At 36.1% G+C, this 14,023-nt stretch overlaps 1 protein-coding gene across 12 annotated transcripts in view; it reads right to left on the bottom strand.

The window, feature by feature from the left end:
• Positions 1 to 882: 882 nt before the first annotated feature.
• Pias2 (protein inhibitor of activated STAT 2) overlaps positions 883 to 14,023 on the bottom strand; it is a 103,108-nt gene continuing 89,967 nt past the window's right edge. For 2 of the 12 annotated variants that reach the window (XM_026414518.2, XM_026414520.2), the window contains one exon: positions 4,692 to 8,686. In XM_026414518.2, coding sequence (XP_026270303.1) covers positions 8,666 to 8,686 — 21 coding nt within the window. In that variant the 3' untranslated portion in view covers positions 4,692 to 8,665. Of the gene's footprint in view, positions 920 to 4,691; positions 13,522 to 14,023 lie in introns of those variants that run through there. The other 10 variants (XR_013342372.1, XR_003303092.2, XM_026414522.2 and 7 more) reach the window with 10 other exon arrangements.

The following is a 14,023-nucleotide window of genomic DNA, read 5'->3' as shown; positions in this document are numbered from 1 at the left end:
TGAATGCCCCAGAAGTGGGGTCATGCTCAGAGCATCCGAGGAACGGCAAGGAAGCTGGGGTGACTGGAGTGGGAGGAGAATTTGAAGAAAAGGGTCGTACAGTTGGGGAGGGGGCGTATTCAGAACATAAAAGTTTTCGTTTGAAATTTACTTGTGGTAAAAAAAATTTGTATGTACAGAAATGTGTATAAACACATCCATTTTAAAGAATAAGGCAAACATCTGTGTACCCGCAGTATCCCTTCTTCCCATTTTACAAGCTCCCTGGGCCTGTGGGCATCCTTTCCCGCCCCACAGCTACTGTTGATTTTTTGATAACCTCTCCCTAGTGTTGTTTTAGGGATGTGTCATGTACATATGCTTCCCTGAGTAAGACTGGCTGCTAATTAATTCTCCTATAGTCAAAGTTCCCTTTGCTCCACATTCTCAGCACTTTGAATGGACTGTGTCCTTCAAAATGGTTAAGGTGGTAAATTCTGTGTATTTTATAATCTATACAAAAAGGCAAGTAATGGCATCCAATTATTCCTTTATTCTGTATTGCCCTGAACACCGAGAATAAATACCTTTCCTTTATGGGACTTTTAGATACCTCTTTTGTGAGTTACCATTCAGTCTTTCACCCATTTAATATTTTGGTTCTTTTGTTGTTGTTGTTCTGGGGATTGAACCCAGGGGTACTATGCCACACAGAGTTACATTCCCAGTCCTTTTTGAGATTGTCTTATTAAGTAGACAAGGTTGGCCTTGAACTTGCGATCTTCTTGCCTTAGTCGCCCCAGTAACTGGTATTACAGACATGTGTCACCACACCTGGATGGTCCGTTTCTTAACTTACAGGAAAGATTTATATTTTCTTATGTAGTCCTTTGAGTTGCATGAAGTATCTCCTCGGTGTCTTTTCACTCTCTGGGATCATCTGTGGATGGACACTTTTAACTTCAATGTAGACAATTTATATCTTTATTGGGCCAGAGACCCAATAAAGTCCATTTCTAGTTAAACAGATGGTGAGTTTTAAATTTTATCATCTATTGAGATAATGGTAGTGTTACCCTCCTTTGCCCTGACAATGGAATGTGAATTCACTCTTTTTCTACTATTAAAACTTTCACTGAATTCCAGGGATAAATCCAACTAACTCATGATTTTTTCCTTTTTAAACATTCCAATTTACCAACTTTTCATTTAAAATTCTTACTTCTGTGACTGCATGCTATCCTTGTTGAGTTTGGCATGAAGATCACAAGAGCATCTTAAAATGAGCTGGGGGGGGGGTGTTTTCTTCTCCCTGTATACAGGAATGGTGTATGTAAAATTGAGGGTTTTTTTTTTTTTTTTTTGAATGTTTAGTAAAAGCTCACTAAATTCAACTGAGCCTGGAGGTTTCTTGTAGGAAGAAATAGCTACTCAATTTGACTATTTAAATTTAGGTTTTCAATCCCTTCTTGAGTAAATTTAGGGCTATTTATACCTATTTTCACTGCAACTACAATTTCAAGTTTATTAGGATAAAACTACACATATCTTTGGTAGATGTCTATCTCATACTGATTTTAATATTTGTTCCTTTTTAATCAGTTCAACTGTACTAGTCTTTTCAGAGCCATTTTCAAACATTGACTTCTTTATTATTATTTTTTCTTAATTTCTTTCCTTATTTTTTCCTTTAAAAAACAAATTTTGGGTTGCTTTACCACCAAGCTATATCTCCAGTCCTTTTTATAATCTTATATATGTGTGTGTGCGTGTATATATAATTTTTTTCTTTTGAGATGGAGTCTAAGTTGCTTAGGGCCTTAGTTGCTGAGGTTGGCTTTGAACCTGCGATCCTCCAAGTTGCAGGCATGTGTCACTGAGCCCAACTGATACTCTTATAACTTAATATGGATGTTTGTCTTTTATTTTATGCCTAGTTTTCTAACACCACTGAGGTTATAAACTTCCAATACCTTAACTGCTTCCCTGTGCCTTTTGCTATGTTTTTAATTTCAACGTTTCTGCACTTTCTTGTTTTAGATGTCTTTTGTACACAGCATGTTCTTTGATATCTGATAATCTCTGTCGTATGACTGGAGCATTTAGTCCATTTTCACTTGGTGTAAAAGTGAACAACATGAACAATACATGGGTAATGAAGGTAGAGAAAGAAACCCTAAGAAAGAATAACAGAAATGAAGATGGATAGGTTCATCTGTGGAGTGGTCACAGCTGAGGCAAGAACCATGGGTTTGAATATAAATAGTAAAAACTATCAAAACTTAAATGCAAAAAGGAAAAAGCCAGGATATCATCTGAGAACAGTTATAAAAGGTTAACATACAAATAATGGAAAAACAGGGAGAAGGCAGAAAAATATTTTAAATAATGACAATCACTCAAAATTAATGACAGACACCAACAGATTCAAGAAGCTCTAAGAATGCAATTAATGCCACTAACAACAAAACTTCATTAGGCATAGCACATTCAAACTACAGAAAGTCCAAGGCAGAAGAGAATTTAGAGGAACAAAATACCTACAGAGCAGTAAATATAAGAATAATATTGTACTTCTCTTCAGAAACCATGCAAGCAATGAGCGAGAGGAATGAAACATTTAAACATTGTACTGGAAGCCCTAGCTAATGCAGTTAAGAAAAAGTATATATATTGGAAAGAGAAAAAAAAAAAAAACAACTGTCTTTGCTTGCAAATGATATGATAATGTAGAAAATCTCAAAGATTGGACAAAAACCTCCTGGAACTAATAAGTGATTATAGCAAGTCTGCAGGATATGGTTGATAAGAAAATAATGGGTTTTATTTATCAGCATGAACAACTGGGATCTGAAATAAACAGGTAAAAAAAATAATACTTAGGCATAAGTATAACAAAGTGTGCGACAAGACCTATATAAGAAAAATCACAAGACTCCAATGAAAACAATCAAAGAGGGCTGGGGAAGTGGCTCAAGCGGTAGCATGCTCGCCTGGCATGGGTGCGGCCTAGGTTCGATCCTCAGCACCACATACAAAGATGTTGCGTCCGCCGAAAACTAAAAAATATTAAAATTCTCTCTTTGTCTTAAAAAAAGAAAACAATCAAAGGAGAAGAACATGAACGAAGAGATACTCCATGTTCATGGACTGCAAAAGTCCATTTTTGCCAACTTGATCTGTAAAATCAACACAACTCTAACCAAAATTCAGGAAGTTATTTTGTGGCTATCAACAAACTAACTTTGTGTAAAGGCAGAGAGAGACTCAGAATAGTCAATACAAAAATGAAGAAAAAAAGTCTAAATTCAACATTTACTATAAAATGACAGTAATCAAAAGAGTATGGTATTGGTAAAATAACAGACCAAGAGGTCAATCAAATAGAATAGTGGGTCCAGAAATAGACCAATATAAACGCAATCAACTGATCTTTGACTATGGAACAAATGCAATATAGCAGAAAATAGACCTTTCAACAAATAGTACTGTTACAAGTGGACAGGCACATGCCAAAAGAAAGAAAAAAGAATCTAGGTATAGATCTTACAACTTTCATAAAAGTTAACTAGAAGTGGATTATATATCAAAATGTAAAATGCTATAAAACTCCTAGAAGACAGGTGAAAATTCAAAGGACTTTCAGTATAGCAATGAATGTTTAGGCCACTGAGGATACAACCCATGAAAGAAATAACTGATGAATTGGACATCATTAAAATTAAAAACTTCTGATAAAAATAATAATAATTAAAAAAATTAAAAACTTCTGCTCTGCAAAGGAGACCATCATGAGTATAAGATGAGCCACAGACTGGGAAAAAAGTATTTGCTAAACACATACCTGATAAAGGACTATGAACAAACATTACAAAGAACTACCGAAACTCAGTAAGAAAACAAACTGAAAACAGCAAAAAGATATGAATAGACACCACAGAGAAGATACACAATTGGAAAATAAGCATATGAACAGATGTTCAACATCATGTCATCACAGAATTGTGAATCAAAACAACAATAATACCACATGATTCAGGACAGCCAAAACCCAAAACATGAACACCATAAAATAGTGGAGAGGATGTAGAATAGAGAGAGCTCTCTTTACCAGTGGTAGAAATGCAAAATGATATATCCACTTTGGAAGATGGTTTAGCACTATTACCATATGATAGAGGAAACTTAAATGCATACTACTAATTGGAAGAAGCCAATCTGAAAATGCTACATACTGTATGAATCAATACCCTGACATTCTGGAAAAGGCAGAACTATGAAGATAACCAAAAGAACAGAGGTTTTCAGGGGTTCAGGAAGGGGAAGGATGAAAAAGTAGAACACAGGAGTCTTAGGGCAGTGACTCATCTTTGTTGTAATACGGTAATGGGTATATAAGTCTGTGAAATCCACAGAATGTACACCACAAGAGTGAACCCCAATGTTAAACTACAGACTTTAGTAGAAAATGTGTCAATGTTGACTCATCAATTATAACAAATATGCTATATTGATACAGTATACTGTCGGTGGGAGAGGATGGCAGGGTTAAATGGGAACATGTGAAAACTCTCTGTGTTCTGGTTAATGTTGCCATGAACTTAAAAGTACTCTAAAAAAATAAAGTCTGCTACTCTTTTTTTAAAAAAATCAATTGTATTTTTACAAATCCAAAATGAAAGATACAATTCCATTTACAACAGCATCAAAAATAAAAAAATATGTATAAATATATTTCAACAAAAGAAGCATAAACTTACACGGTAAAAACTACAAAATGTCATTAAAAGAAATTAAAGATGTAAATAACTGGGAAAACATCCTATGTTCATAAGAACAATATTGCCAAAGCGAAAGTAGTTCCCAAACTGATCTACACATGCAAAGCAATCTTCATCAGAATACCTACCAGCTTCCTCCTAGACATTTATGATTCTAAAACTCATGTGAAATTATCAGGATCTCTGAATAGCCAAAACAACCTTGAAAAGGAATAAACTTGATTTACACCTTCCAATTTCAAAACATATTACAAAGCAATGGTAATCAAGGCAGTGTGGTGGTGGCATAGGATAAATGCACAAATCAATAGAACAGAATGGAAAGTTATGTGTTTACAGACAACTGATTTTTAACTGGGGTACAGCCAAGGCCATTTGATAGGGAAAGAACAGACTTTTCAACAATTAATACTGAGACAACTGGATAGCCACATAGAAAAGATTGAAAATGAATCATTATGCCATTTAAAGAATTTGGATCCAACTCCTAAATGTGAATTAAAACTATTAATATTCTTGGAAGAAGAAATATGGGTAAATCTTCATGATCTTAGACTTGACAATGGATTCTTAGGTAAAAACAAAATCATAAGCAACACAGGAAAGAAATGAGGCTGCATCAAAATTTAAAATGTTTGTGCTTTAAGGGACATATCAAGAAAGTGAAAAGATAATCCAGAGAAAATATTTGCCAATCATATATCTTCAAAAGGACTTGTATCTTCAAATATAAAAATATTTACAACTCAATAATAAAAAGACAAATAACCTCAATTAAAACATAAGGAAAGAATATAAATAACAGTTATTTCTTCAAAGAAAATATGCAAGTGACCAATAAGCACATAAAAAAGATGGTTAGGATCTATTAATCATCAGATATGCAAATCAAAACCTTTATCAGTTCACATTTCCAACCTATTAAAATGGTTATAGTAAATAACAGTAACAAATATTGATGAGGATTTGAAGAAATTGGAACCCTGACACATTGATGGCACAGCAACCTTGGAAAAGTCTGGAAGTTCCTCAAAATGTTAAATATGGAGTTAGCATATGACCCAGCAGTTCCCATCCTAGGTATATACCTAAAAGAAACCAAAAAATCATGTCCACACAAACACACGCACATGAATGACCACAGCAGCGTCATTCAAAACAGCCAAAAGACGGGAACCACCCAAATATTTGTGCACTGTGAATGGATGAACAAAGAATGACATATCCATACCATATCATTATTTGGCCATAAAAAGGAATAAAGGAGGCTCAGCATGGATGAACTTTGAAGCCCCAGGTCAAATGAAAGTAAATGGTGACAAAAACCATATAGGACATGATTCAATGTAATGAAATGCTCAGAAAGGCACAAGTGTAAAGTATATCATGGTTACCTAGAGCTGGGAGGTGCAGATGGGGGAATGGGAAGTGATTGCTAATATAGCATGTGGGAATGGATTCCAGTGACATCAGGCTAACCAATTCTTGTTTCAGTTACAATGCATCAAATCCAATATTTGGGTCAGGTTACTAGCATCAAGAGATTGAGATAAATACAATTTTTTTTGGCGGGTGGGGGGGCAGGCACTGGGGATTAAACAGAGGTGCTTGACCACTGAATGACAATCCTACTCCTTTTTTTTACTCAAGATAGGGTCTTCCTAAGATGCTGAGGCAAGTCTTCAATTTGTAATCCTCCTGCCTCAGCCTTTGGAGTCACTAGGATTATAAGTATATGCCACCATATTTTGCTTCTGGCTTCAACAATTATACCCTGTAACTGAGCATGGTGTACCTGATGCAGATGAGGTGGTTCTCAATACATAATCTAGACTACATGCAGAATTTCTCCAGCCTTATATACATAGTAGGTTGGGTCCACAAGAGGTTTACTAAAACATCTACTTGTACATGATCTGCACTGTGTACCCTGCACTTACTAACTGCTCTTTGCCCCTGTAAGCTGCAACAGCCTAGAAAGTGAAGGTGCTGCTTCCTTTGACTCTTCAGCACCTCTACTACCTACCCCAAATATGCACCTTCTCTCAAGTTTTCCTGTCTTGGTGAATATCTGCTGCTTGGGTATTCTGTTTTCAACAGATACCACATTTCCACAGGGAGCATAAGTCAAATGCAAATGGGTATCCATCATTTCTTCATTCACAAATATTTATTGAGCATCTACTACGCACTATTTACCACATTAGAATCTGGGGTGCAATGAAATATCACCTCTGCCCTCATGGAGCTTACAATCTAATAGAGACAATACATGGTGAACCAATACATAAAATCGCAGGTGTGATAAATCCCATACAGTATATAAACAGGGTGATATGATAGAAAATATCTAAGAAACACCTACTTTTAAAATAAAATAATTAAAAGCTGGGGGTATGGCCCAGTGGTAGATTACATGCTTAGCATGTGCAATGCACCAGGTTCAATCCCCATCACTAAAACAACCAACAATAAAATAAAAATAAAATCATTAGGAAGGGCCTGGGAAGGTGGTTAAAACTGGGTCTGAAACCTGACTCCCCACTTAGCAGTTGGCCTTAGACAAATCCTTTACCCTCTTAGAATCTGTTTCCACATTTGTAAACTGGAAATAATTCCAACAAATTCTCATTACTGTTAGCTATCAGGCAAATTCCAATGCCTTCTGTTGCACAAGATTCTTCACAGGCAGAGACTACTGACAAAGGCATTTCCACAAGGACAAAGGGCAGCAAACACTAAATGCAGATGTAGCCCACACTGTGAGAGCCACAGGGAAATGAGAGCAAATCTGTCATGGCAAGGCAGTGAAGAGAACAAAAGAAAAGGCTGAGACAGAGCTAAGCAGGGAGGAAGGAGCCAACAGGCAACAGAAAGGCACAAGAGCATGCACAGCCCAGAGGAGAGCGAAGGTGAGATGGAGGACAAGGAAGGGCTGAACTTCTGGAAAGTCTGTACAAAACCCAGGGATGAGCTCCACAGGTGATCTAAGAAACTCATCACTGTCTCCTCTAAAGGACTAACCACAACTGCCTCCCAGCTGGTAAACAGCACTATTATCCTTCAACCTGTAACAGGGTAAAAGCATAACAGCCCCGTTATCTCCAGGGGACTCAGCACTTATTCCTGCAGATATTCAGTGAATTCTGGAACTTGAGTCCACTTGTTCCTAACTACTTTGGCCAGGATCTGAAAACCAGTTTTGTCTAGATTTCCATGAGTTTCCTAAAAACCATAGCTAATTAATGTCACTTCAGCTTAGTCAAAGGGCTTCTGAGGTAGGTTTGGGCCAGAATCCCAAGCCCACTACTCACTATGATGGTGGTGAACTTACTAAATCTGTTTGTCCATTTGTAAAGTGAAAAGCTATTATAAGGAATGAGACACCCTGTAGTAAAGTTAGCACACAAAATCTAATACTAGGTAAGAATTCTTGTTTTTTAAAAACTAGATAAGGCCTTTGAAGGCTTCAATTAGATTTTTTGTAATTACTTTATCCCAGACATAAGAAAAACATTAAACATCTGTTGAATAGTTTGATGAAGGCCAAAATAAGAAACATTCCATTTTGAAACAACATGCTCCTTAATTTAGGATAGTCAAGCTTCTAGAACACAGAATAAAGGAAGCTTTATAAACCATTCAGAAATGAAAAGCAGTTTGGGAAATAATGAACGTACTACGCCAGTTGAGAAAATGCTACTTACACCTCTAACATGAACATAGCAATCTATTTTCTTTCTCCATAGCCACCCTTGAACACCAAGAATAAGATCTGATTGGCAACATAAAAGAATGCAAAGTGAAACGGGCAGAGCTTGGCCCTGTTTAGTTTTAGCCTTACCACTTTTCCAGTTTGGGTTGGACTGCCTTTGTCTCAGCAGATCCTACTGGCTTTAGGGAGATCAGAAAGGCCACAATGGAGCCTACAAGAGGAAAAAGAAAGCTGCTACTAAGGGCTGGCCCTAGGCACAAATTGTTTAAAAAAACAAAACAAAACAAAAAACAAAGTGTAGTCTGACCAATATTTTTGCTACTGGACAGTGCAAGTAAAACTATGTGAAAAATCAGTTGGATATACATATGGAGATGTTTCTAGAACTTGTCAGATAAATTCAGTTAACCTTCCATACCCACAGGACCTGCATCAGTGGATTCAACTACACATTTGGGGGAAGCAGGACTGCATCTGTACTGAGCACATACAGGCTTTTTCTTATTATTTAAAAAGAAAGCATAGCTATTTATACAGCTTTTATGTTACATTAGGTATTATAAATAATCTAGAGATGATTTAAAGTGTATGGGTGGATGTACACAGATTATATTAGTACAATGTCCTCTTATATAAGAGGTAACATCTGTGCTTGTTAGTACTGGGTGGGGCAGCTCTGGAAGCAGTCTTCCCAGATAATTGGGACAACTGTATATTTAAAACTGAGAAATCCTGGGAAAGTATCTTCCAATTATCCTTAGCTCAGTTCACCAGGCTCAGAAGAGCTGAGGATCTGAGTGCAGATGGCTGCATAAAGATAAATGTGTTCTTGGAAAATACACTATACAGCCCTTCTCACATCTCCTGGTGGAGTATAAATGACAACAACTGTCTGGAAAGGTGGCATGAATCAAGAACCACAAAAATGTTCATATCCTTGACCCAGAAATCACACCTCTAGGAATTTATCCTAAGAAATAATTTATGCACAAATCTAAAATGTCCCATGGGGAAAGATTATATGAATTGTGATAGAGCCACACAATGGAATATCATGGACTTAACAATGGTTGACAGAGTTTTTAATGACAAGGAAGAATGCCTATAGATTGAGGGAAAAAACACGGTACAAATTATATATAAAAATGCAGAAGCAGCAAAGAGTCTGGCAAGAAATATGCAAAAATATTTAATGTGAATCTCTTCTCTCTGGTGATGGACTTAGGAGCAATTTTTGTTGTTCTTTTCTGTACTGTCTACATTTCTACAATGAGCATATACCACTGACATAAACAAGAATAAAAAATCAGTGAACCAGACAATCATTAAAGAAGAATGGGCAAATATTTTAATAAAACTTTATTTGTTTTTTCTAGAAATTGCAGTGTGGTTCCTAACAAAAAAAAGGGGGGGGGGAGTGGGAGTCATACAAACCAGTCATTTATTTGATGGGAGGCATGAGACTCTTAAAAAGCAGAATTCTTAAATTCTTTTCTATAAGTTTCATTGTACCCATGTAGAACTGTAGCAGAACAGATGGAATTAGATGGAACCATCAATCACCCATCAAAATGACACTACCAAGCTCTCACATCACATGAACCCAGTGCCACTAAGTCCAATGTCACCCTTAAGTTATAATGGGGTACTACTTTACATTTTCTAAGGTGAAAACAACTAGGAAAAAAATTCATTATTATATTCCAAAGAACTAGAAATAATTGGAAACAATTACTTTTTACCCAATGAAGGCTGGGGAGAAAAGAATACCTGACAACTAAACCAATGCTCTGTAAAAACCTTAATAGTTAAAAGCACAAATGTAACTTTTCTGGCAAAAGAAGAAAGGAGGTTATTAGATGGTGAGTGTCTAGGATTGGTTTGAAGGTATATCAAAGCCAAATAGTTTCTGTTCAACTTTATTTAAAATTCAAAATCTTACCTTTCCTATTTCTTAATACTATCCTAAAGAACCTTGTTTTAAACCAGGAGTTATGGATCAACTGAATTACACTTGCTATCTGCTATCTCTTACCTACATATTGTATTTTTATCCTGGAACATGTTATCAGATAGATGCCACATAACCTGAATTCATCACAACTGTTTCATTTGGCCTTTACATTTATTGTAGAACAGATACCAAGTATTTATAACTTCAGGGCAGAAATGGAATAAGATCCTACAATGGATCCCCTAGGGGTGAGAAAGTGGGTGAGTGTAAGTGGCTCTAGGAGAGCAGCTACAGTCAGCACCAGATATTCTGCAGGACGTACCAAAGCAAGAGAAGCCTTTCCTATTTCTAAGTGAAGAAAGGTAAAAATACAAGTTGGTTAAAAGACTATAAAAGTAGTAATTACAGCTCCTTTCCTTAAACAAGATACTCCAAATAATGACTGACTGGCTGACTTCTAAGTAACAGCTTTTCATTCCATTATACTTTGTTAAGCAGAATCTGGGTTAGCAAAATACATTGCTATCAGGATCTTTGTAAAAATAATTAAAGTGACCATATTAAATCAAGGGTAATAGCTTAGAAACCATGTTATTGTCATAGTGCCAAAAGCACACCGAAAAGTATCTTCAAAGACATCTACAAAAGGTAAGCCCAACATTAAAAACTTAAAAAGTATATTTTTAAAAGTGTTAGTTGCCTGAGGTAAAATAAAAATTTATACATAAGTTCAGTGTAAAGCACCAAAAATGAACACTAAAACTGTTCACATAAAACAGTAACAAGGAAACATCACAACTACAAAAGGAGAGGTTATCAGTTACAAGAACCAAGTAAAGTAACTAATTTCTATTAATATTTTCATTACTTTATAAAATTTTGCTGATTCAACTGGGAGAAAAGGAGTCTCCGAGAATCTAAAGGGTCACAAAATGATAACAAATATACATTATTTCTTTGTTAACAAATTATACCACACAAATCAAGTTACTTTTTCTGATTACAAAGTTAACAGAAATTGCATCTGTACTTACAGCAGCAACACGAAATCCTACCAAGAAGTAGTTCTCTGTATCTGGACCAAAAATAAGACTGTAGTCTGGACTGAAATCTAACAGTTAAAAGATGAAACTGGCAACTACGGTGCAACTAGTGCTCCAAGAGTCAGGGCTGACTTTGCTTTTCCATGTCTTTAACATGCAGCCCACACAAAGGGATACTACATTAAATAAGTGGATGACACAGCCAAAGAAGGTATAATGTGGAAAATCACACATTACAGCAACAAATGCCATGAAAACTTGAGAGAGCATCAAAACCCAAGCAGGGAGCTCCCTGGAGTTGCACCAATTCTGAAGCCAGGTGTCCTCGTTAAACTGCAAGTGGACAGCCCTCCTCTGGGCACCTCTGCTTGAGAAGGAGACTCGTCAGACTAGCTATGAAAAGTGAACACAGCCTAGGAGAGAAAGCTCAACGTAAGAAAATGCTAGCTTCTAGATAATTTAAGAAGCCAAATGAAATAAAGTATAAAACTTGGATAAAAATGTTTCTCTACAAGGAAAACCCAGTTTATGAGTGGTTTAAAATCAAACAAATGATAGGGGAGTGGTTTGCAAAGTGGACCCAGTAAAGCTAGAGGGGTGGAGTGTTTCTGGGTACCATGGAGTGAGACATGAAGTGGGCTTCATGTCCCTCTCCCAAACCCTTCCTCACTGTTCAGTTTAAACATTTCTCATTTTGTTTCATCTTTTGTGGTTTAAAGAAAGACTGAAAAAAAGGAAAAAGAAATTAATAATGTCCCCTTTCCTTGCTACTGTCTTTTCCTTTTGAAAATCATTCCATGAGACAGAAATTACACTGGCAAAAAATATGACTGAAGACCTAAAACAACTTCTATGTCACTGCCCCTAAAATGTGAACAGCTTCAACAGTGATTTGTATATTTTCCTATAAAATCAATGAGCAAATTAAATTCTTAGGGAGAGACTAAATTTTGTTCGTTCCACCTTCCCTAAATCTGTCCTTCCACTCCTATCAACATTTCTAGACATTGGAAAGAAAATTCGAACAAACTTTCTAGCCACACCTTACCTCAAAAATATTTCATTCAAAGGCTGCATAGAATTTTTTAAGAAGGCAAGCCTTAAATTTATAGAAAACTCTAGAATGAGAATGTACAGTTACCAAAAATAACACATCATGTCAGGGCAGAATCTGCATAGTGTTCTTAGACATAATCACTAATAAAGAGCAGCCAAATCCTAGAACTTCCTCTGCATTCATGAGCAAACAGTATCAAAATGTAAATGACAACCAGGGAAAAAAGAACACCACAAAGGCCATTTTTCTTTGATGGAATCATGAAGAGTGAAAGAATAGTGAAACTCAAACTTTGGCCACTTATCAAAATTTCATTACTGCAACAAAAAAATAAATCTCCATGGAAAAGACTCATTTAGCAAACATGACTTCTTTCCATATATTTTTTCTTTGACATTGGATTAAACAGAAGTTGCTGTCATTTTAGAATCAGTGATTACATCTTTTTTAATTAGAAAGGTTTAAATATTTACATAATTTTTATTGCTGTTTATTATAACCCCCCCCCCAAAAAAAAACACCTTTAAACTGCCTTGTAGAATCCATCCAGTAATGTATGAAATTGAAATCCACTGCTCAAGAAGACACTGTTATGGCTGAAATGTATCTGATGCTCAACATGAATACGAAAAGTCCTTGTGTGTCATTTGGTTCTTGCTTCAGTCATCTGGGTTCATCTCTCAGAAAGCAAAAGAATCCATTTGACGTTTCAATAAATATCAAATTGCCAAAAAAATAGCATCCATGGACCAGAGATCCAAGAAAGAGCAGTTTTGATGAATGATTCCCAGAATCAAATGAGTCCGCCTTTAGTCCAATGAGATGATGTCAGGAATGTTACTTCCACTGCTGGTTATGACCCCTGTCTCACTTCTGCTGCTGGATGAACTAACATGAGTACTGCTTTCATGGGGGCTGGTGGTGGTGACGGACGTACTGCTTGCTGTTAAGGGTGAGGTGAGACTATCCAAAAACATAGGAGGACAGTACTGCTTGAAACAAACAATGATGCCGATGAGGAAGAGGCTACATTGGTTTTAAATAAAGAGACTAGAAACTGTTAGATATGCACAAGTGATAGTCACATATTTAAATTGCCCTTGAATTTAAAGATACCTTTAAACTTCACATCTTTGGGTGGAAGATGGCCTGAATTTAGCTAGTTTACATTCTTCAATGAATGCATCATATTCTTGATTCTCTCAAATCAAGAACATGTGAAACTTGTTTGTTGACCGAATACAGAGGTAAAAGAACAAGTAATGTCAACAATAACTGAAATCACTTAGTATTAAATATTGGCCCCAAAATTATGATTCATTCTTAATTGGTCACTAAGTATATTTAGACAAGGTTTAAACCACAATATAAAAGGCTGAATAGCATTTTTGCTTGAAAAATAAGTGCTTATGAAAAGCTCAACCATTTTCCAAAATTCAGTATCAAACAGACCCTTTATGAGTAAGAGTGAATATTAAGAGCGAGCAGCAGAAT

This window comes from Urocitellus parryii, chromosome 13 (assembly GCF_045843805.1).
Source record: "Urocitellus parryii isolate mUroPar1 chromosome 13, mUroPar1.hap1, whole genome shotgun sequence".
Classification (NCBI taxonomy): Eukaryota; Metazoa; Chordata; class Mammalia; order Rodentia; family Sciuridae; genus Urocitellus; species Urocitellus parryii.
The sequence above is the reverse complement of the archived record's forward strand: the minus strand, read 5'-3'. Positions and strand labels throughout refer to the sequence as shown.